Source organism: Vulpes lagopus, chromosome 22, assembly GCF_018345385.1.
Source record: "Vulpes lagopus strain Blue_001 chromosome 22, ASM1834538v1, whole genome shotgun sequence".
Taxonomy (NCBI): domain Eukaryota; kingdom Metazoa; phylum Chordata; class Mammalia; order Carnivora; family Canidae; genus Vulpes; species Vulpes lagopus.
In genome coordinates, this window is record NC_054845.1 from 18,113,508 (window position 1) to 18,135,309 (window position 21,802).

General features: G+C 46.6%; 1 protein-coding gene, 1 long non-coding RNA gene and 1 other non-coding gene across 9 annotated transcripts in view; 2 read left to right on the plus strand and 1 right to left on the minus strand.

The window, feature by feature from the left end:
- The window catches only part of ACADL (acyl-CoA dehydrogenase long chain), a 43,202-nt gene extending 36,378 nt beyond the window's left edge, over positions 1-6,824 (minus strand). Inside the window, exon 1 of one of the 2 annotated variants that reach the window (XM_041737470.1) lies at positions 6,663-6,824. In XM_041737470.1, coding sequence (XP_041593404.1) covers positions 6,663-6,772 — 110 coding nt within the window. In that variant the 5' untranslated portion in view covers positions 6,773-6,824. The remainder of the gene's footprint in view (positions 1-6,662) is intronic. The other variant, XM_041737469.1, reaches the window with a different exon arrangement.
- Positions 6,825-6,908: 84 nt separating this feature from the next.
- The window catches only part of LOC121480730, a 134,806-nt gene continuing 119,912 nt past the window's right edge, over positions 6,909-21,802 (plus strand). For 2 of the 6 annotated variants that reach the window (XR_005985088.1, XR_005985091.1), the window contains exons 1-2: positions 6,909-7,336; positions 8,696-8,831. This is a non-coding gene — a long non-coding RNA (uncharacterized LOC121480730). Of the gene's footprint in view, positions 7,337-8,502; positions 8,832-21,802 lie in introns of all 6 variants that reach the window. The other 4 variants (XR_005985090.1, XR_005985089.1, XR_005985087.1 and 1 more) reach the window with 4 other exon arrangements.
- Positions 10,270-10,375, plus strand: LOC121480859. The gene has a single exon (XR_005985122.1). It is a non-coding gene; the product is annotated as a U6 spliceosomal RNA (small nuclear RNA).

Below are 21,802 nucleotides of genomic sequence, written 5' to 3' on the forward strand. Positions count from 1 at the left end.
TTGGGGTTTCTCTCTTCCTTAGATGGACTCTGCTTTTTTTTTTTCTTTTCTCTTTCCTCTCCCCTTCCTCTTCTTCTTAGTGTTTTTGTTTAAAATATGGTTTTGTTTATTGGCAATGGGGTTGTGTCAACTTTTCTATCCCCCCCATGAAATGAATTATTGTGTTTTAGTTTATGTATTTTTATTTGATGCTATGAACTGAATTATGTAACTCCCAAATTCATGTTGAAGCTCTAACTCCCATTGTGATTGTATTTGGAGATAGGGCCTGGAGGATGAAATTAGTTAAATGAGGTCTTAGGGTGTGGTCCTAATGTAAGAAGATTTGTGGCCTTACAAAAGGAAGAGAGAGTTATCAATACTTTGATCTTGGATTATCCAGCCTTTAGAATTAGGAGAAATAAATTTCTGTTATTCAAGTCATCTATTTTGTAATGACAGCATGGACTAAGAAATGCACTTAACATGCATTTTTTTGTCATTTTGTTTTTTAGGTTTATCTTTTATATGCAACTTTTAGTGGAGTTCATTAATATAATTTGAGATGCCTTTTAAATGGTAATCTTTGGCTATGAACATGTAATACTACAGTTTTTATACTTCTATCTGCCTTTTGCCTTCAGAATTAATACTCAGTCATTCAAATCATTGTTTTTAATAGCTTATTCATTCATTTGGTCAACATATACTTTCTGAGTACCCATTATGTACCAGGCACTGTTCAGGTATCTTGAGCTATAGGAGTGCAAAAGTAAGACCCCTATCTTCAAGCTCACATTTCTAGAAGGGGATATTGAATAATGATAAATAATACAGTAAAGAAGCAAATTATAGAATAAAGGAGAAAGTGATAAATTCTATGGAAAAGAAAAGTGGAGCAAAGATCAGAATGTGTGTCTGGGACAAGGCAGGGGCAATGGCTGCAGTACAGAATAGTGCAATCAAGGTAGGTTAAGTTAGAAAAATGAGATTTGGGAAAATACCTCAAAGTGACAGCCAAGCAGATTTTTGGAGTAGAAGAATTGTAGGACAAGAAAACAATTAGAGCAAAGAGTGGCAGGCAGGATGATATCTGACGTGTTCTAGAAAGAGCAAGGAGGCCAAATGTGGATTGAATAAAAACGGAAGAAGATGAAGTCAGAGGTAACAGGACCAGGATGTGCAGGGGTCTTGCATACCACTATAATTTTACATCAAATAGACCAAAATTCACTTTATCGCTTAATTGAAATTGATGAAGTATAGGTGGAAGAAAGGCAAGCAAGGACAAGGAGGCCGCACCCTAAGAGGAAACCATAGAGGACTTTATACCACCCTGGAAAGAGCCATCCACCCTTTCCCAAATGACAAAAACTTGTTCGGATGACAAGTGTATGGAAGGTTAATCAGACCAAAACAGCCTGCCAACAAGCTCATACAACCCCCTAGACTTATGAACTCTCATGGCAACCCTCTAGGATCCCCTCCCTCTCTGGGAGCTTTGCACAATCACTCAATAAACTTTACTATCGCTCAATAAACTTTGCTGCCCACCACTCTCTGGCCTGGTCTACCTCTTCATTGTTTGAAGTGGGGTGACCAAGAACAGTGAACATTAAAGGAAAAGAAATCCTGTAACAATATGATTGGTTCCAATTTCCTGCTAGTAGAAATACAACTATAATGCACACATTTGTCCATTTAGGTTTTTCACACTTAGAATTTTTCCTTAGGAAAAAAAATGTGCTGAGACTAGGAAGCTGATGCTCTGAAACACTGAATCATTTGTCAACATAATTAGCAAGTAAGAGTGGGATTTATAGTCCAGTCTTCCTGTATCTTAACATTTTATAGTCCATATTACCTTAAGGAAACCTTTGGAATATTTCTAAGTAAAATACACCAAGACACTCGAAAGTGAAAGAGGTGACAGAAAGAATAAAGATTTTTCAGGTTAGTCAAAAGTGTTCAAGAGAGACTATGCAGAAAAAAATCAAAACACTTGGCGCCAAGTATGTTGGAGCATTCATTTCTTGAAAACGAAGAAAATCTTAATAAATAAATTGGCCATTTTTCTCCCTATAAAAACCAGGAAATCTAAACTGAACAAAAATCAACTTCTATTAATTTAATAGGCTAGGCTCTATTATTTAAAATACATCCACCAGCATCTTCAACAATGCTAGGGAATTGGTTACAAATACACAATCTCATACCTCACCCCAGATCTACTGAATCAGAATCTGTATTTTAACAAATTCCCTGAATGATTCATATGCACATTAAGAAGCCTGCTATAATAAGACTTCAGGCCCTGACCTATTCAGAGGGTCACTCAGTTCCTCCTTTTTCCAAAATTCTCTCAGATTTTTTTCTATACTTCCAACCAAAATAACTTATCCCAATAGATGTAATGCAGAAACAGATATGAAAATTGAGATGTATTCTGCTAAGCCAGACATTAAAGGATCTGTAAAAATGTAAAAGTTGTCTCTTTTTTGAAAAATCTACTTTTCATAGAAATGTTATTTATGTTGACACGGTAATGGGTTTGCTACTGTTACTTTTACTTATTATTCAGCTATAATTGCCAAATAACATGTGTTTCAGATGTACATGGTTCAATATTTGTATATATTATGAAATAATCAACACGAGTCTAGTTAACATCCATCACCACACATAATTTTTTTTGTTTTGACAATCCTTAAGGTCTGCTCTTTTAGCAAATTTGAAATATACATACAGTATCAACTAAAGTCACCCTGCTGGGGGAGCCCTGGTGGCTCAGCGGTTTAGCGCTTCCTTCAGCCTGGGCTGATCCTGGAGACCCAGGATCGAATCCCATGTCGGGCTCCCTGCATGGAGCCTGCTTCTCCCTCTGCCTGTGTGTGTGTGTGTCTCTCTCTCTCCGCCCCCACTCTGTGTTTCTCATAAATAAATAAATAAAATCTTAAAAAAAAAAAAAAAGTCACCATGCTGTATGTTACACTCCCATGACTTACCTTAGAGCTGGAAGTTTGTACCTTTTGACTTCCTCCACCCATTCCTACACCCACGCCCCCCAACCAGAAATCTGCTCTCTGTATCTATGCGTTTGTTTTTAAGGTTCCATCTATAAATGAGATCATACATGTCTTACTTCTCTTACCATAATCTCTGTTGCTACTTTTAGTGAACTAAATATTCGTAAAATTTGTTTTGTGGTTATCTCTTGATATCCATATGCATACAACCCTCATCAATCAATCAATCAATCAATCAATCAATCAAAAAATTAAAAAAAAAAACATTTTCTGGGGGGGGGTCCTCTAACTTAAAGGGAATAATGAAAGAGCCCTGATAAAAATTTGAGGATCACAGTGCTAGGAAGTTCTGGGGGAAGAGCTCAGAAAAGTATGTGCACCCCCCCAAAGTCAAGGTGCACCCACTCCTCAGTCAAGTCTTCCCCACTGTCCTCAGGAGGAACAGATCTTTTCGGCTCCCGCAGCATCTCAGATTCCACCAGCGCTGTCACGAGCTACATGATCTTCCGTCATCCTCCCCATACGTAGTGGGTGATCCTGAGGCCTCCAGCTCCTCCGACGAACGGACTTTAAGCTTTTATCTAAAGCTCCTGATCCTACCAACGCTACCTTCACAGGCACGGGGCCACTTAGAAACGATTTTCTCTTCCGAGTTTAATTAATTCAAAAGGATTTGTTAAATACATCTCGAGGCCCTTGTGTGATGGGGCGGGCTGCTTTCTGGGGGGCCCTCTCGGGGGGGGCGCTGTGAGGCCGAGGCCGCCCCCGCTCCGGATCTCGCGGCCGCGCCCCCAGGAGGCCGCGTCCCAGGGCCCAGGAGAGCGCGCCCCGGAGCGCCCAGGACCTGACCCCGAGCCTTTGGCGAACCCCGCTTCGGGCTTTCCCGCGCCTGCGGGGGACCCCGCGAGGACCCCATCCCCCCCCAGCGGGTCGGGTCCAGGCTCCGGGAGGCGCAGGGCCAGGCCCAGCCCGAGCCCGGGGCTCCCCGCTCCCCGCTCGGCCTGGCTCCGCCCAGGTGGCCGCCCCCGCGCTGCTGAGCTCGGCGGGACGAGGGGCAGTGTCACCGCGCCCCGCCGCGGGGAGCAGGGTGGGGGGTCATCGCCCCCCGCGGCCCCGCAGCCCCCAGCAGGGTCGGGGTGTCACCCCCCGCGGCCCCGCAGCCCCCCAGCAGGGTCGGGGTGTCACCCCCCGCAGCCCCCCAGCAGGGTCGGGGTGTCACCCCCCGCGGCCCCGCAGCCCCCAGCAGGGTCGGGGTGTCACCGTCCCCCGCAGCCCCCCAGCAGGGTCGGGGTGTCACCGCCCCCCGCAGCCCCCCAGCAGGGTCGGGGTGTCACCCCCCGCGGCCCCGCAGCCCCCCAGCAGGGTCGGGGTGTCACCGCCCCCCGCAGCCCCCCAGCAGGGTCAGGGTGTCACCGCCCCCCGCAGCCCCCCAGCAGGGTCGGGGTGTCACCCCCCGCGGCCCCGCAGCCCCCCAGCAGGGTCGGGGTGTCACCCCCCGCAGCCCCCCAGCAGGGTCGGGGTGTCACCCCCCGCGGCCCCGCAGCCCCCAGCAGGGTCGGGGTGTCACCGTCCCCCGCAGCCCCCCAGCAGGGTCGGGGTGTCACCGCCCCCCGCAGCCCCCCAGCAGGGTCGGGGTGTCACCCCCCGCGGCCCCGCAGCCCCCCAGCAGGGTCGGGGTGTCACCGCCCCCCGCAGCCCCCCAGCAGGGTCAGGGTGTCACCGCCCCCCGCAGCCCCCCAGCAGGGTCGGGGTGTCACCCCCCGCGGCCCCGCAGCCCCCCAGCAGGGTCGGGGTGTCACCCCCCGCAGCCCCCCAGCAGGGTCGGGGTGTCACCGCCCCCCGCAGCCCCCCAGCAGGGTCGGGGTGTCACCCCCCGCGGCCCCCGCAGCCCCCCAGCAGGGTCGGGGTGTCACCGCCCCCCGCAGCCCTCCAGCAGGGTCGGGGTGTCACCGCCCCCCGCAGCTCCCCAGCAGGGTCGGGGTGTCACCGCCCCCCGCAGCCCTCCAGCAGGGTCGGGGTGTCACCCCCCGCAGCCCCCCAGCAGGGTCGGGGTGTCACCCCCCGCGGCCCCGCAGCCCCCCAGCAGGGTCGGGGTGTCACCGCCCCCCGCAGCCCTCCAGCAGGGTCGGGGTGTCACCGCCCCCCGCAGCCCCCAGCAGGGTCGGGGTGTCACCGCCCCCCGCAGCCCCCAGCAGGGTCGGGTGTCACCCCCCGCAGCCCCCCAGCAGGGTCGGGGTGTCACCGCCCCCCGCAGCCCCCCAGCAGGGTCGGGGTGTCACCCCCCCGCGGCCCCGCAGCCCCCCAGCAGGGTCGGGGTGTCACCGCCCCACGCAGCCCCCAGCAGGGTCGGGGTGTCACCCGCGGCCCCCGCTGCCCCCAGCAGGGTCGGGGTGTCACCAGGCCCACCGCAGCCCCTCCAGCAGGTCGGGGTGTCACCCCCGCAGCCCCCAGCAGGGGTCGGGTGTCACCCCCGCGGCCCGCAGCCCCCAGCAGGGTCGGTGTCACCGCCCCCGCAGCCCCAGCAGGGTTCGGGGTGTCACCCCCGCAGCCCCCAGCAGGGTTCGGGGTGTTGTCACCGCCCCCCGCACAGCCCCCCAGCAGGGTCGGCGGTTTAACCCCCCACCGGCCCCCGCAGCACCCGCATGGGTTGTCCCCGGGGGTGTCAGGCACCCGGCCAGCCCGCCCAGATGCGGTCGGGTGTTGTCACCGCCCACCCAGCAGCCCACCCAGCAGGGTCGGGGTGTCACCCCGCGGCCCCGCAGCCCCCCAGCCAGGCGTCGGGCGGTAGTAAGGCCCCCCGCAGCCCCAGGCAGGGTGGCCGGTGTCTCCGTCCCCCGCAGCACCAGCATGGTGTCGGGTGTCACGCCCCCGCAGCCCCCAGCAGGGGTCGCGGGTGCTCACCGCCCCCCGCAAGCCCCAGCAGGGGTCGGGGTGATCACCGCCCCCGCAGCCCCCAGCAGGGTCGGGGTGTCACCGCCCCCCGCAGCCCCCAGCAGGGTCGGGGTGTCACCGCCCCCCGCAGCCCCCCAGCAGGGTCGGGGTGTCACCGCCCCCGCAGCCCCCCGCAGGGTCGGGGTGTCACCCCCCCGCGGCCCCCCAGCAGGGTCGGGGTGTCACCGCCCCCCCGCAGCCCCCAGCAGGGTCGGGGTGTCACCGCCCCCCCGCAGCCCCCAGCAGGGTCGGGGTGTCACCGCCCCCCGCAGCCCCCCAGCAGGGTCGGGGTGTCACCGCCCCCCGCAGCCCCCCAGCAGGGTCGGGGTGTCACCGCCCCCCGCAGCCCCCCAGCAGGGTCGGGGTGTCACCGCCCCCCGCAGCCCCCAGCAGGGTCGGGGTGTCACCCCCCGCGGCCCCCCAGCAGGGTCGGGGTGTCACCGCCCCCCGCAGCCCCCCAGCAGGGTCGGGGTGTCACCGCCCCCCGCAGTCCCGCAGCCCCCAGCAGGGTCGGGGTGTCACCGCCCCCCGCAGCCCCCAAGCAGGGTCGGGGTGTCACCCCCCGCAGCCCCCCAGCAGGGTCGGGGTGTCACCGTCCTCCGCAGCCCCCAGCAGGGTCGGGGTGTCACCGCCCCCCGCAGCCCCCAGCAGGGTCGGGGTGTCACCCCCGCGGCCCCGCAGCCCCCAGCAGGGTCCGGCGGCCCAGGGGAGCCCGCGGGCGCTCACCTGGCGGCGGGCGGCGAAGGCGGGGCGCAGGGGCCGAGGCTCCGGCAGAGCCCGGGGCGCACCCAGGCGCCGAGGGCCGGGCGCAGGCGGCGGAAGGCGCGCGCAGCCATGGCGGGGCCGGGCGGGCTGGGGCTCGGCGCCGAGCGGCCTACGGGGCGGGCGGGCGGGCGCGCTGGGGCCTGGGCCGCGTCCGGGCTCGGGTTTCGCGCGGCGGCGGCGGCGGGCGCTCGGGGGCGGATCTGCGCGGCGGGGCGGGGGCGGGGGGGGGGGCGGGAGCCCGAGGAGGCGGGAGCAGCCCCGGGACGAGGGTGCGCGCGCCCGGGAGGCCTCTTCAAAGGGGACCCCAGTGCCCCGCGGACGGTGCTCGGTGGGCGGGTGCGCAGGGGCCCAGGCGGACCTGCCCAAAGCCGGGCCTCGCTGCCTGGGGGCTCGGGCCCCCACTTGGGGGCCGCGCCGGGGTATTTATTAGCTTTACTGGACCAGACGCTTGGTTTCCTCAAGGCGGTGATCGGCCGGCCCGGTTGCCTCCCAGTGTGGGGCAGTAAGAGACCTTCTGCACAATCTTGCTGAGCCTCTGCAAAATGACCATAACTAAGTATCACTTCGGGGTGCACTGAGGACACCTGCAGCAGCAGTGACATTTGATGGTGAGGCCCAGTTAACACATCTCACAGGTGATTCCTTTTTTTTTTTTTTTAATTTTTTTTTTTAATTCTTATTTATTTATGATAGTCACAGAGAGAGAGAGAGAGAGAGGCAGAGGGAGAAGCAGGCTCCATGCACCGGGAGCCTGACGTGGGATTCGATCCCGGGTCTCCAGGATCGCGCCCTGGGCCAAAGGCTGGCGCCAAACCGCTGCGCCACCCAGGGATCCCTCCTTTTTTTTTTTTTTTTTTTTTTTTTTTTTTAACAGGCTTCATTAATTCAGTTTAATCTCCTTGTATAAAAACACTGTGTTGGCAACAGCCGGAGCCTGGATCCTCTTCATGGAGACTCTGCTGTGGGTCTTTACGAGGTCAATGAACTGCTGATAGGGAAATGCAGCGAACAGGGTTTCTTCCTGGAGGCGTCTTGGTGAGATAGCTGTAGATCTCAGAGGCCGAATGACAGGTGGCCTTGGCCAAGTTGCCTGGGGTGGCAGTGCAGCCTTGGAGGCCTAGCGGTTGTCTGCATCAGTTATCCTCAGAAGCATCTTGGGCCCAGATAATGCCCTTGCTTCCGGGGGCAGGGATGGGGCATACCGGCGTTGACACAGTGGCCTGTTATCTTTCAGGGAGTGTGGAAGGTGCTGGTCTTGATCTCTTGGTAAGCTCATGCCCTTTGTCTATAGAGAGGTGAGCCAGGACCATGGCCCTGCATGTGGCAGTGGCAGAGGCTGCCTCCTGGGAGCACATTCAGAACCAACTTGGCTATTCTGGTTCTGGATGGTGACAGATGGATTCAATCCACTGGCCAGTGCAGGTCTCCTTTTCGTTGGGACTAATCTTTATTTATTTATTTTTTTAAATTTTTTTTAAAATTATTTATTTATGATAGTCACAGAGAGAGAGAGAGAGGCAGAGACACAGGCCGAGGGAGAAGCAGGCTCCATGCACCGGGAGCCCGACGTGGGATTCGATCCCGGGTCTCCAGGATCGCACCCTGGGCCAAAGGCAGGCGCCAAACCACTGTGCCACCCAGGGATCCCTGGGACTAATCTTTAAAGAGAGATATCCAGAAAAAAAAAAAAAAAAGTTGATGATCTCAGACTCCGTAATAGGCAGGGAGAAGAGATATAATTTCTCCAAGAACTTTATTCTTTTTTTTTTTTTTTAAGATTTTATTTATTTATTTGCGACAGAGAGAGAGAACCTGAGCAGAGGGAGAGGGGCAGAGGGAGAGGAAGAATGAGAAGCCGACTCCTCACTAAGCAGGGAGCCCTATGAAAGGCTCTATCCCAGGACCCTGGGATCATGACTTGAGCCGAAGGCAGATGCTTCACCGTCTCAGCCATCCAGACACCCCAAGAACTTTATCTTCATGTCCTTGACCAGGAAGCCCAGTTAGTGATGAGGAGCCACACCTTGTCCTCAGCCTTGCCTTGGCAAGTTCTGCAGCCTCCAACCCACCTGGACTACATCTGAGAGTAGACGAGGAAGGCGTTGCTGAAGCCTGTGCAAGTGACTCTCTGTAAGTGTTAGTTGTTTTTATTCTCCTCTACTTACATACTCACGTTTTCAGGTGATGGGTGACTTTTAATAATGGCCTTTGATAATCAGTTTCACGAAAATTGGATTTTTTTTTCTAATTCAAATAATTGGCTCTAATAGTGAAATTTCAGATCAAGAAGATTTGAAAAAGACAAAAATTCATTTACCTACCAAGAGGACATGGCAGTGCCAGGGCAGAACCGGGAGGGAGCTATCTGAAGCAAGCAGGCCGTTGTGACACTCCTCAAAGAGTGTGCCTGCCTATGTTTCTAGTCTCTGAGCAGGGCCAGAAGTGCCCGTGTAGATGACAAAGGTAGTATTTCCCAACTTTTAGAATTATTGCCAAAATCCCTCGGAAATACAATAATGTAAGAAACCCCAAGACTCTTAAGTTTAGAGGGAGTGATTAGGGATGTATGTAGAGATGGGTTTCATTATAAATATCCATTTTGCAGAAAGACATTTCATGAAATACAACACTTAAATGACACATAAGCCATTTTCAGATGTGAAGATACTAAACAATTGTTTTGGATATTTGCCATACCTCCTCGAATTGTAAGCTTTGATTGCCCCTTTGACATGTAATTCTGTTATTTTACACAGTTAGCTCTTTTCCTCGGTCAATTTGTTTTCTTTGTTTTATTTTTTCGGAATTAAGTTTCTTTGAGCACTTTGGGTCATCTAATTTTTCATCAAAATTGCTTTAGTTTTTTATTCAGAAAAAATGTAAAAACTACAGAAAAGTCGCAAATATAGTATAGTTAACTCCCATATAGCCTTTACTTAGATTCTCCCATTGGGGACATTTTGCCCATTTGCCACATATGTGTATTTTTTGGGGGGGGTCATTTGAGGATAAATTGGATACATTATGCCCCTGCACTCCTGGTGTGTATTTCCTAAGAGCAAAGGGAGTTCTCATAATAACTATAGCACAGCTATCCAATGTAGAAATTTAATCCTGATACAATATTTTGTTTATTTATCTTATTATTATTATTATTATTATTGGCTGAGAATTGGGAGAGCATTCTAATTATTATTATTTTTTAAAGTAAGCTCTACTCCCAGTGTGAGACTTGAACTCACAATCCCAAGATCAAGTTACATGCTCTATCAACTGAGCCAGCCAGGTACCTCAAACCCTGATATAATATTCTTAAATAATCTACAATCCATATTCTAATTTCAACAAATGTCCTAATAATATCCTTTCATTACAATTAAATCTGATAAAAAATGGGAGATCTGCCCTACAAATTGCCTGAGCAGACAAAACCAATTCCATCACAAACCTGAATGGGAAATAAAGGCAAAAGAAAAAAATTACAACCCTTTGACAAGTGTTTAAAACAGGTAGAGTGACCTTCCTCTGGGAGTTCAGCTGCTCTGATGTTAATACTTTGTTAAGGGTGTATTCCCTTCTGCAGCCCATGTTTTGTTAAAGTTGGAATGATACAGAGATTAGTGTGGCCTCTATGCAAGGATGACACACAAGTTTGTGAAGTGTTTCATTAAAAACAAAAGCAAAAAAACAAATTTGCCAAGGACAAAAGGCAGTCTTAGCTTTACATTATTCCAACCCCCCTGGATCCTGTAAGTTTTCTTTTAGCATATTAAAAATTTCTTTGGAAACTTCCTTTACCTCTGGCACCCAAGATGCATATTAGCAATCCTCCTTGAAGCATATGGCCCACTGATAGGGGTCTGAAGGGTCTCATGACTGAGAGTTTACTAAACAATGATAAATGACCTTTCCCTAATGATTACTGGCCTCCCAGAAATCTTGCTCCCTAAATTCCTTAGGGACTTACACTATCCCTAATTCCCTCTCAAAATGAGAGTGTATGATCAGTCACCTCTCATAACTCCAGTGCAGCTCTTTCGTTTTCTTTCTTTCTTTCTTTCTTTCTTTCTTTCTTTCTTTCTTTCTTTCTTTCTTTCTTTCTTTCTTTCTTTCTTTCTTTCTTTCTTTCTTTTCTTTCTTTCTTTTCTTTTCTTTCTTTCTCTTTCCTTCTTTCTACCTTCCTTCCTTCCTTCCTTTCTTTTTCTTTCTTTTTTTTTTTTTTTGCAGCTCTTTCTGCCCACAGGTTCTGTTCCCATGCTTTAATAAAACTACCTTTTGACACCAGACAAGAACTCTTTGTTAATCATCTGCTCTGAACCCTAACATTTTGCATCACAATTTAGTTTATTTTGCAATACTAACTTGACCTGGGTCATTTTTAACTTATGCCTCTGGGAAATCATTGTCAAAACTTGAACTATTTCCCCAACATTGATATGAAGACCAATTCCCTCTCATTTAAGGAAATTCTAATAATATAATAATTAATTACTGTGGAGGATAGTCACTGTCACCACACAGTAGTCTCTTAATAACCTCCTTATCTGCTGGGGATATGTTTCAAGACCTGACTCCCCCCCCCCCCCCCACTACCCTCTCCATCCAATGGATGCCTGAAACCATGGAAGCACCAAACCCTGTATGATGAAGTTTTGGAATTATAGGTGAGGTCCGGAACCGACAACCAAGAAAGAATTCTTGAGATGCCTTTGGTGCAAAATCATGGTTTTGTTTGTTTTTTAAGATTTTATTTATTTATTCATGAGAGACACAGAGAGAGAGAGAGAGAGAGAGGCAGAGACACAGGCAGAGGGAGGAGAAGCAGGCTCCATGCAAGGAGCCTGATGTGGGACTCTATCCCAGGAATTGGGATCAGGCCCTGAGCCAAAGGCAGACATTCAACTGCTGAGCTACTCAGGCGTCCCAAAATCATGGTTTTATTAAAGCACGGGGACAGGACCCATGGGCAGGAAGAGTGGCTGTCCCGGGCCTGTGACCTGGGTGTTGGGAGGGGTTTGAGGATAGTGTACTCTCTAAGGAATTTTGGAGGCAAGGTTTCCAGGACCTTGAGGGGGCTAGCTATTGTTGGGAAAAGGTCACTTATTACCGTCTAATAAAATCTTAATCATGAGACCCCTCAGATGTATATCCGTGGGCCATATGCTTGGGGGATGATTGCCAACACTGGTCTTGGGGGTTTAGAGATAAAGGAAATTTCTAAAGGAATTTTTATATGTTATGTCAGGTTTAGTCAAAAGTACCCCCAGGGGGCCATTGAGCCTGGTGGTGAGAAGAGAGAGGCTCCCCACCAGCGTGGGGCCTTGATCTCCTCCTGGGTTTCGGCACCAAATGTCAAGTTTAATCCCATCGGTAGTGAAATGGAAGAGAGTCAGGCAAAAGTTGGTTGAAACAGGCTTTCAATTGGACGGGCTCTCCTGCGAGATTCAGGGCCCCCAGGGGAGGGAGAGAGCAGGGAAATAGAGGGTGGGGGAAGTCACGTGCTGGGGAGGGCAAGCAGGCTTTTTAAGTGGGGAGGGGTAAGGGGTTGTGTCTCTGCAAGGGGTGATAGGTTTTAGGCTTGTTCCTGGTGAAATCAGCCTGGGGCAATAACTGCCCATGGCCTTATATGCGGTCTGGGTAAGCACGGTTCAGGTTTCCTGCATAGGTCCAGGCTCCCCCTGATGACAGGTCCTCGAGGTCTGCAGGTGATGGGAAAGTTCTGAGGTGGAGGCCACAGGTCTCCACAGGTCTGTTGCTATTCTGTTGGTGCCTCCCGATCTCCCTTGATCCCGCTGGCCCAACAAGTAAAAGTAGACTTACAGGATCCTGGGGGTTGGGCTAAGATTGCCTTTTGCCCTTAGCAATGTATTAACATTGAGGCAGTTTGAGTCCAAAGGGGAATGTCCCTTTGCCTGTTTCTAGGACTTGCCAGTGTGTTGCCCCAGGCTCGTGCTTCGTCCTCAGCTAGCCCTCTGTTCCCTCATCACTGTAAACACTATGTTTCTGTTTACTTTGTTTTTTGCTAGAAATACTGTTGTACCAAGAGTGCATGGGTGTAAGGGGTGTAAGAGTGCATGGGTGTAAGGGGGTGTAACCCTTCAGGGGCCCAAACAGACCAGGTTCAGCCACTTACTGCTGGCAAACTTCAAAGGCAGAGAAACCAGTGTTGGTGGAACAAAAAAGTAATTTATTTCAGTAAGGCCAATTCCAGGAACGCCACAGACTAACGTCTTAAAAATTGTCTCCAAAGTGCTGAAAATACTTTCCGAGTTTGTATTAGGAATGTATGGGGCAAATGTGGGTGGGTACTTGCAGGTAGCCAGTGTAAGTTAGAAAGTCAAAACAGAGGCAGTTGAAGTCCTCTTTCGCTATAATAAAGCTTAATTTATAAATTAGGCATAGTTACAGATTACAAACAATACCAGAGTAATTATAACAATATACTATGAAAAAGTTATGAGAATGTGATCTCTCAGAATGTTTTGTTGTACTGTACTCACCTGGCTTGTGATAATATGGGATGATAAATTCCTATGTAATGAGATGAGGTGAAGTCAACGACAGGAGGTGCTGTGCTGTAGTTAGGCTGCTACTGACCTTCTGACCATGTGTCAGAAGGAGGATCATCTGCTTCTAGACCTCGGGGATGACCGCAGGGAGCTGAAACTGTGGAAAGAGGAACTGGATGGGGGGGGGGGGTGGCCTTCTGTTCTAGTGATATACCCCTGAGGCTCGTGCCACGTTGTGGTTTGAGTGCTTTCCATTTGTGAATTGTCTTTTTCCTGTGTGCAGAAGAAACTTTTACTAACTACTTCTTCAGTGATTCACTGGTTTTGCTTTGGCTATTTCTGAACTTTTGACAAGTCCAATGCAGAATATTTCATTATCTTGTCCCTCTAATACCCTTTCACCTGGCACAGCTCCTTTTTCCAATAATTCATGACATTGGTCTTTTTTGAAGAGTAAAAACCAGGTATTTTTAGAAATAACTTAGTTTGATTCTTTTGAGGTTTCCTCATGGCAGAGTGGGATGTCCTTCTTAGTATATTGCATCAGAACATCCCTAATCCTGGTTTGTCCCGTTCTTGGTGAGGTTAACCTGAACCACCTTAATTTTAATACCTTAACTTGGTTAAGATGGTGTCCACCAGGTTTCTCAATTGTAAAGTTAAGATGTTTCGTAAAGTAAATACGTTTAATTTTGTGAAATAAGAATGCAGAGATGATTTAGTCAGACTGCCCAATGTTTCATGAACGCTTTGAGTCATTTATATCTCCCTGGCAGGAATAAGACACATTTTTACTTTAGAGCTCAGCTTGGCATGCTTTCATTAATTGAAATGTAAATTAGGGCCTGAGTAATCAGGGAATGTTCCAGTTAGTGGAGATGCCTTGAATTGAGTAGTCTGGGAGTGAAAAGAAGGGAAAGAAAGATCAGGGCACTAGAGGAGCTGGGAACAAAATTGGGAAGGCTTCTAGAAAGGAAGGACAGTAATGAAACTAGGCTTAAGTGGAGGATATATGTTGAGAAGAAGTGGGAATTCCGGTTCAGCAGATAGGTAGTAGCTGGGAGGCATCCTGGGATAGAGGGCTGACTGTGTAGATTTAGGCATGAGACAACCTGGGTTTAATCCTAAATCTCTGTTCTTTGTCTGTCTGTTGTCATTGTGGACACAAAATGTTCTGGTGTAATGTAAAGGGCATTGCACAGAAGTTGGCTGCATTGTGACCATTCAGTTTTGTTACTGTTGTCCAGTTCAGGTCCTGTTGGCCAATATTTTTATTGTCACTAAGTATCACACCAAGGAATTTAGATTTAATGTGGCAGGAGGACAGATACAAGGCCTGGGAGAGCAAAGTTTATTCATTCATTCTTTCTTTTATTCACTAAATACTTGTTGAATTCTTCCTAATGTTGAGGGTACAACATTGTACAAGATAAAATATCTGCTTTCAGAGATCTTCGATACAGTTATGAAACTGGTATAAGATGATTTAAAATACAAGAGGAGTATGAGGAATATAGGAGTAAGGTGATAGTCCAGAGTAGGGAGCTGACACTGTGGGTGGCCTACTTGTTTGCTTCTTTTTCCCCACTCTATTTTTATGGGATAGTGGAAAAATTGTGGGCATATAGCATTCCACAGATCAAGACCGAAGTTGGAAATCTCTCTCTGAGTTAATCTCTTCATGTCTCTGTTTCCTTATTTGTAAAGTGGAGATATTAATAGTGTCTACCTCACAGGGTTGTTGTGAGGCTAAGGCAAGGCAAAATATGGGAAGCATCCAATTGGCAGCAATAGAAACCCAGTTCATAGCAACATCATTGTTTTTACTTACCTTAACACTTAGGAGAGGCCACGTTCTTCCCAAGTTGCTAGGAAAACAAAACCCACAGAAAGTGACCCTTCCTACTAATTTGGTTAGCTGTCATTCATTTGGAAAGCTGTTCTTTCTAGTTTCCAGTATTTAGGCCAATATCTTTATTGGCCACTCTAGACAATGCTTGTCTTGTGGCCAGACTCCAGAGTGAGCAAGAGTGACCAGTGTTAGCTTGAAGTCTCTACTGTGTTCATTTCTTTTTTATTTTATTTTATTTTATTTTATTTTATTTTATTTTATTTTATTTTATTTTATTATTTTTTATTTTTTTTTGTTCATTTCTTTCAATAGCTTGTTCTTCCCCTTTTAGAGAAAGCAAGAGAGAGAAGAGCAGCCCCATCCCCATTACTAATACCATTTGACAAAAATCCTTTATCCTATCTTATCCTTTATCCCAGAGTTTGTAATCAGCACTAGGAGTTTTAGAGCTAAGACAAGTATAAGCTAAGGTGCAAAAGAGTTTCATTTGTCCAGATTCTAAAACTGAGCAATAATTCTGGCTCTATGTTCCAGTCTGGTATATACAACCACTCAGAATGTTAGGCTTTAAACTTTCTTCACCTTTAGAAGAATAGAGTCTTCATATTTTAAAGGAGAACACAAGATTCCAGACCATGAAAGGATAAATGGATTGTCTAACACTCAGGAAGCTTTCAAATTCATTTAACTATTGCAATGAATACAGCAATGTCACAGGATCACATGTCAGATAGCAGTAAGTCCAGGAAGTGGAACAAAGAATAGGCCTAAGTTCAGAGATTATCTCATGATTAAGGCAGAAGTGAGGGGAAATGTGGTAAGGACAGAGCTCAGCTGGAATCTGACAGGTGTTGGGAATCCTCTCTGGCTTGAATATTCTGAAGGCTCCTTTGTCCATGGGCTGATTGATACAGGTCGCCTCCTTGGTGGCATGGACTTAGTAGGTATAGCGTAAATTCTCTGAACCTCCATTTACTCACATGTAAATGAAGAATAACAGTACCCATATCATGGAGCTGCTGGGTGACTTTTCAGAAAACAAGGATGAAGTGGTTCGAACAGTGACAATAAAAAAGAAAAAGAACAATGACAGGATTATGATAAGCACTCAATAATTGGCAACTGTTGTCATCCTTAAGAAATCCATATTGTGGGATCCCTGGGTGGCGCAGCGGTTTGGCGCCTGCCTTTGGCCCAGAGCACGATCCTGGAGACCCGGGATCGAATCCCACGTCGGGCTCTCGGTGCATGGAGCCTGCTTCTCCCTCCGCCTGTGTCTCTGCCTCTCTCTCTCTCTCTGTGACTATCATAAATAAATAAAAATTAAAAAAAAAAAAAAAGAAATCCATATTGTATAGTACAAAAAAAGCAGAAACTCCTAAAAACATTTAAAAAAAAAACCCAATAACACAAAACTACATTTAAAAAAGAAGAAAAATTACCCCTAGTTGTCCAGTTGAAATATAAAAATCTTTAACCCTTTGGAGTACATGAAGGAAAAAAAGAGCTCCTGTCTTTAGCTCTCCCTCTCTTTTAGTGTTTATTTGATATTATGCAAAGATGCACTATCTTGTATGTTTAAAAACTGGGTATGCAGTGTCTCTTAATTAGGAGGCAAGTGTTTGAGGAATAGGGACTACTTATGTTTCTGTCCTGATACTTATTATTATATATCAGGTCCACATGTTCCTCTTCTGGACTGAGGAAAATGTCAGCTTCTCTAACTTCAATCACTAGTGGTTTGTTTATAAATGTATACAAATGGAGTGATTAAGAGCATTTTATTATTTTATATTTGATCTGAAGAATATCTTGATGACACTTTAAGAAAACTGAATCTACCACACAGAACACTTGTATATTGTTTGCCTGAGGTTCATGCTGCAGTAACGGAAGGTATTTAATTGCATATACAGGTGTTTGCTGGATATATTCACTGTAAATTTTATTTAATCTGATTTTTTTGCTTGGGCTTTTTGGGGGGCTTTGATTTTATTTTTAAATATAAAATCTGGCTAACTGAATTTAAATAAAAATAAATAAATAGATAATCTAAAACAAAACTGATTCTGGAATTTAAAAGAAAAAAAGATGTGTTTATTTGAGAAACAGCACACTTGCCTGAGTGGGGGGAAGGGCAGAGAGAGAGAATCTCAAGCAGACTCCCTGAGACGCCCCATATGGGGCTCCATCTCCAAACCCATGAGACCGTGACCTGAGCCAAAACCCAGAGCCAGGAGGTTAACTGACTGAGCCACCCAGGTGCCCTGGAATTTGTTTTCTAAATTTGTCTGAGATATATGTATTTTTTCTCGTACGGAGGGAAAAACTAGTTGGCTGTTTTATATTTTGGAACATTTTCTTCTAAAAAAAAGTGATTTAAATATCTCTAGCCAATACAATTTTTACAGAAAATGTAATTGTCAGGATTAAGAATGGATTTGTTTAAACTTCAAGCTTTGAAATCTACATTTTCCCCCTCTGGGCCACATCTATAATAGCCATATTAGTGGTACACATTGTAAACACTAAATCATTGCTCGATGTGAAAAAGATTATAAAATTTATATTCTAGAGCTGCTCTGTTCTTTATTTTATAGAGAGCTCATTAGAAGAGATGAGTATGTCGTCTGATTAAAAGAAAAACTGATCTAATCATATAAGAAGGTTTATACATCTTTTAATGCATTACAGTCTTAGACTAAAGAAATCTAATGTGTAATGCCATTATATGAATCCTGGACAGTATCAGAAGGATGACTGTTAAACCACGTTGCTTGTGTAATATGGAGTTATTCTCTAGCATAGATGATTTTTTTTAAAACATTTTTTTTAAATCTTTATTTATTTATGATAGTCACAGAGAGAGAGAGAGAGAGGCAGAGACACAGGCAGAGGGAGAAGCAGGCTCCATGCACCGGGAGCCCGATGTGGGATTCGATCCCAGGTCTCCAGGATCGCGCCCTGGGCCAAAGGCAGGCGCCAAACCGCTGCGCCACCCAGGGATCCCGCATAGATGATTTTTATTCAGAGTAAGATAAGCCTTTATGGTACGATTTCTCTAAGAATATACGTCTTTTTTTTTTTTTTTTTTTTTAAAGAATATATATCCTTTGTGAAAAACAGGAGTGGGGAAGGGTTAAGATGGCAGAGTGGTAGGGGAACCGGAGCTTACCTCATCCCTCGAATGCAGCTAGATCAACATCAAATCCGAATGCAGCTAGATCAACATCAAATCATTTCAAACAACTAGGAAATTCACCTAAGGGTTAGGAAAACAGTCTGCACAATTGGAAGGAGATAACTTGGCAGATGCGAAGGTTCAGAGCTGTGAATTGGAGGAGAGGAAAGCCACAGTGCTATGAAAGGGAGAAGCCCTTTTTGCAGTCAAGTCTGGGAGAAAGAGAGAGCGTGCAGGAGAGAGAACAGTATGTAGAATTTGAACAATAGGCTGTGGTGAGGGGATCCACTGGTTTGCACTGGGAGAGAGCACTCCCTTTCCTGGAGTTCACCTGGAAAAGTTTATTTTGCCTCTCCAAGGACGAAAGGGCTGTTGTGAGCCATTGAGTGGCTTTTCAACCGCAGGGGACAGAGACATGGACAGAGGGCAGGTAACCTGGTCAGAGCTTTTCCATGTGTGTCACAGTGGAATTCAGCCACCTTATGCACACCACATGACTGCGTTTCTGGGACAGAATGGTGCTGGGTGCCTGGGTGCGCTGTAAGGCTCTCCTCTGGGAACAGAAGTTGGTCTGCACCTTGCCAGGCCCTCAAATTATGGAGTTTTGAATCCCATCCTCTGGCCAGAGATAAAACACAGGAGAACTGTGGTGCTGGGTATGCCACCAGCCAGGCACAGACAAGTTGAGGGCAGGGATCTGGTAAGAGCTTGGGACAGGAGAGGAGATTGTTTGCTTTTCTGTGAGGGCCTTCTGAACAGCAGCAGCTGTGAGTTCCTCTCCCTGGGGACGAGAGGGTGAGGTGACAGTATCTTCCACCTGCTGCCCACCAGCATGGTCGGACTTCAGAGAGAAACACAGCACTTAGAGTGGAGGCTGGAGTAATCATCTTCTTCTTCTTAAAGATTTTATTTATTAGACAGAGCATAAGCAGGGGAAGGGGCAGAAGGAGAGGGAGAAGCAGACTTCCTGATGAGTAGTGAGCCCTATGTGGTGCTTCATCCCAGAATCCCAGGATCATGAGCTGAGGTGAAGGCAGATGCCCAACCGACTGAGCCACCCAGGTGCCCTAAGGCTGGAATTTTTTACAGCAAACTCAACCCCCCTGTGCTCAGCAGAGACACCTTTATGAGGGCAGGTCTGACTGAGTAAGTGCAGCAGGCCTTTCCCTCAGAAGACCAACACAGGACCCCCACATGTACCAGTTCTATAGATCATAGAGTGCTCTAAAGTGTAAGCGTTCTATTGGAAATAAGCTTTATTTGTTTAAAATTTTTAATTTTTATATTTTTATTTTATCTTCTTTTTTTTTCCCTTTATCAGGCTTATAATTGGTTGGTTTGTTTCCTTTTATCATTTTTTTTTGGATCAATCTTTTTTTTTTCTTTTTTTCTTATTCTTTGGAATCAGGCTTATAGGTCTTTGTTTGCTTATTTTGTTCCTTTTCCTTGGATCAAGCCTTCTGCCTCCACCTCCAGGCTTATCTTAACAAGCAAAGCACACCTACTTAAAAGTCCAAACAATCCCCACTGCAAGCAAGGAGGAACTCTGTAGAGGACTGAAGGAATGACCTATGGGAAAGAGGAGCCAAAAGACAAAGCAAAGTGCACACAGCATACACCAGAAACACTTCCTAAAATGCCAGGGCCTGGACAGTATATGACTCCTTCTTAATATATTATTACTCTCGGGAACAGAAAATATACTAAGCTTTCATAATACTCAAAGGACAGAAACCTAAACATAATGACAACATGGAGGAATTTTTTTCCAAAAGAAGATCAAGAAGAAATCACAGCCAGGGATTTGCTCAAAACAGATATAAGCAATATATCTGAATAAAAAATTTAGAACAACAATTTAGCCATAAGAATACTGGCTAGTCTTGAAAGAAGCATAGAAGACACCAGAGAAACCCTGCTACAGAGATAAAAACTAGAAATAAAAAATTGCTATAACTGAGAAGCAAAACTGATGGGATGTAGTAATCACAACAAAGATAGAAGAAGCAGAGGATCAAATAGGTGATACACAAGATAAAAATTATGGAAAATAATGAAGCTGAAAAGAAGAGGGAAAGAAAACTATTGGATCATGAATACAGACTTAGGGAACTCAGTGATTCTATAAAGCCCAATAATGTCCTTATCATAGGAGTCCCAGAAGAAGACCAAGAAAAAGGGGCAGAAGGTTTATTTCAGTAAATTATAGCTGAGAACTTCCCTAATCTGGAGGAGGAAACAGGCATTAAACTCTAAGAGGCACAGAGAACTCCACTCAAAATCAACAAAAATAGGTAAACACCAAGACATATCACAGTAAAACTTAAAAAATACAAAGATAAAAGAGAGAATTCTGAAAACAGCCAGAGACAAAAGGTCATTACCCTGTAAGGGTAGACACATAAGATCAGCAGCAGATCTGTCACAGCAACTTGGCTGGCCAGAGAGAAGTGGCATGATATATTTAACATCTTTATTGGAAAAAATCTGCAGCCAAGATTACTTTATCCAGCAAGGCTGTCATTCAAAATAGAAGAAGAGATAAAGAGTTTCCAAGACAAGCAAAAACTAAAGGAGCTTGTGAACACTAAGCCAGATCTGTAAGAAATACTAAAGCAGGAAAGACAGACCAAAAGCAACAAAGACTAGAAGGGAATAGATACAAAATCCACAGGAACAGACACTTTATAGGCTAAATTCATTGCTATGAATGTAAATGGACCGAATGCTCCAATCAAAAGACATAGGATATTAGAATGAATAATAAAAAAAAAAAAGACTCACTAATTTGCTATTATATGATACTCATTTTAGACCCAATGATACATCCAGATTGAAAGTGAAGGGATGAGGGGCTCCCTAATGGCTCAGGTGGCCAAGTGTCCAACACTTGGTTTCAGTCCAGGGCTTGAGATAGAGCCCTGTGGTGGGCTCCTCACTGAGTATAGAGCCTGCTTCAGATTCTTTCTACTTCTGTCCTTCCCACTCCCTGCAGGCTCTCTCTCTCTCTCTCAAAAAAAAAAAAAAAAAAAAAAAAAAAAAAAAAATCCTACTAACAAATGAATGGGTTAATCAGGAAATTAAATAAGGAATAAAAAATACATGGAAGCAAATGAAAATGAAAACATGACAGTCTAAATAAAACCTGTGAGATGCAGCAAAGACGGTCCTAAGAGGGAAGTATATAGCAATATAGATCTTCCTCAAGAAGCAAGAAAAGTCTTAAATATACAACTGAACCTTACACCTAAAGAAGCTGGAAAAAGAGCAGCAAATAAAGCCTAACACCAGCAGAAGAAGGTAAATAATAAAGATTAGAGGGTCAGCAGAAGGGAATTAACAAGTATTAGAGCAGAAATAAAAGATATTGAAATTAAAAAAAAAAAAGGTAGAACGGATTAACAAAACTAGTCGCTTGAAGGCATTAATAAAGTTGATAAATCCCTAGCCAAACCTATCAAGAGGAAAAGAGAAAGGACCCAAATAAATAAAATCATGAATGAAGAGGAAAGATCACAACCAACCTTGCAGAAATACAAACAATTATAAAAGAATATTA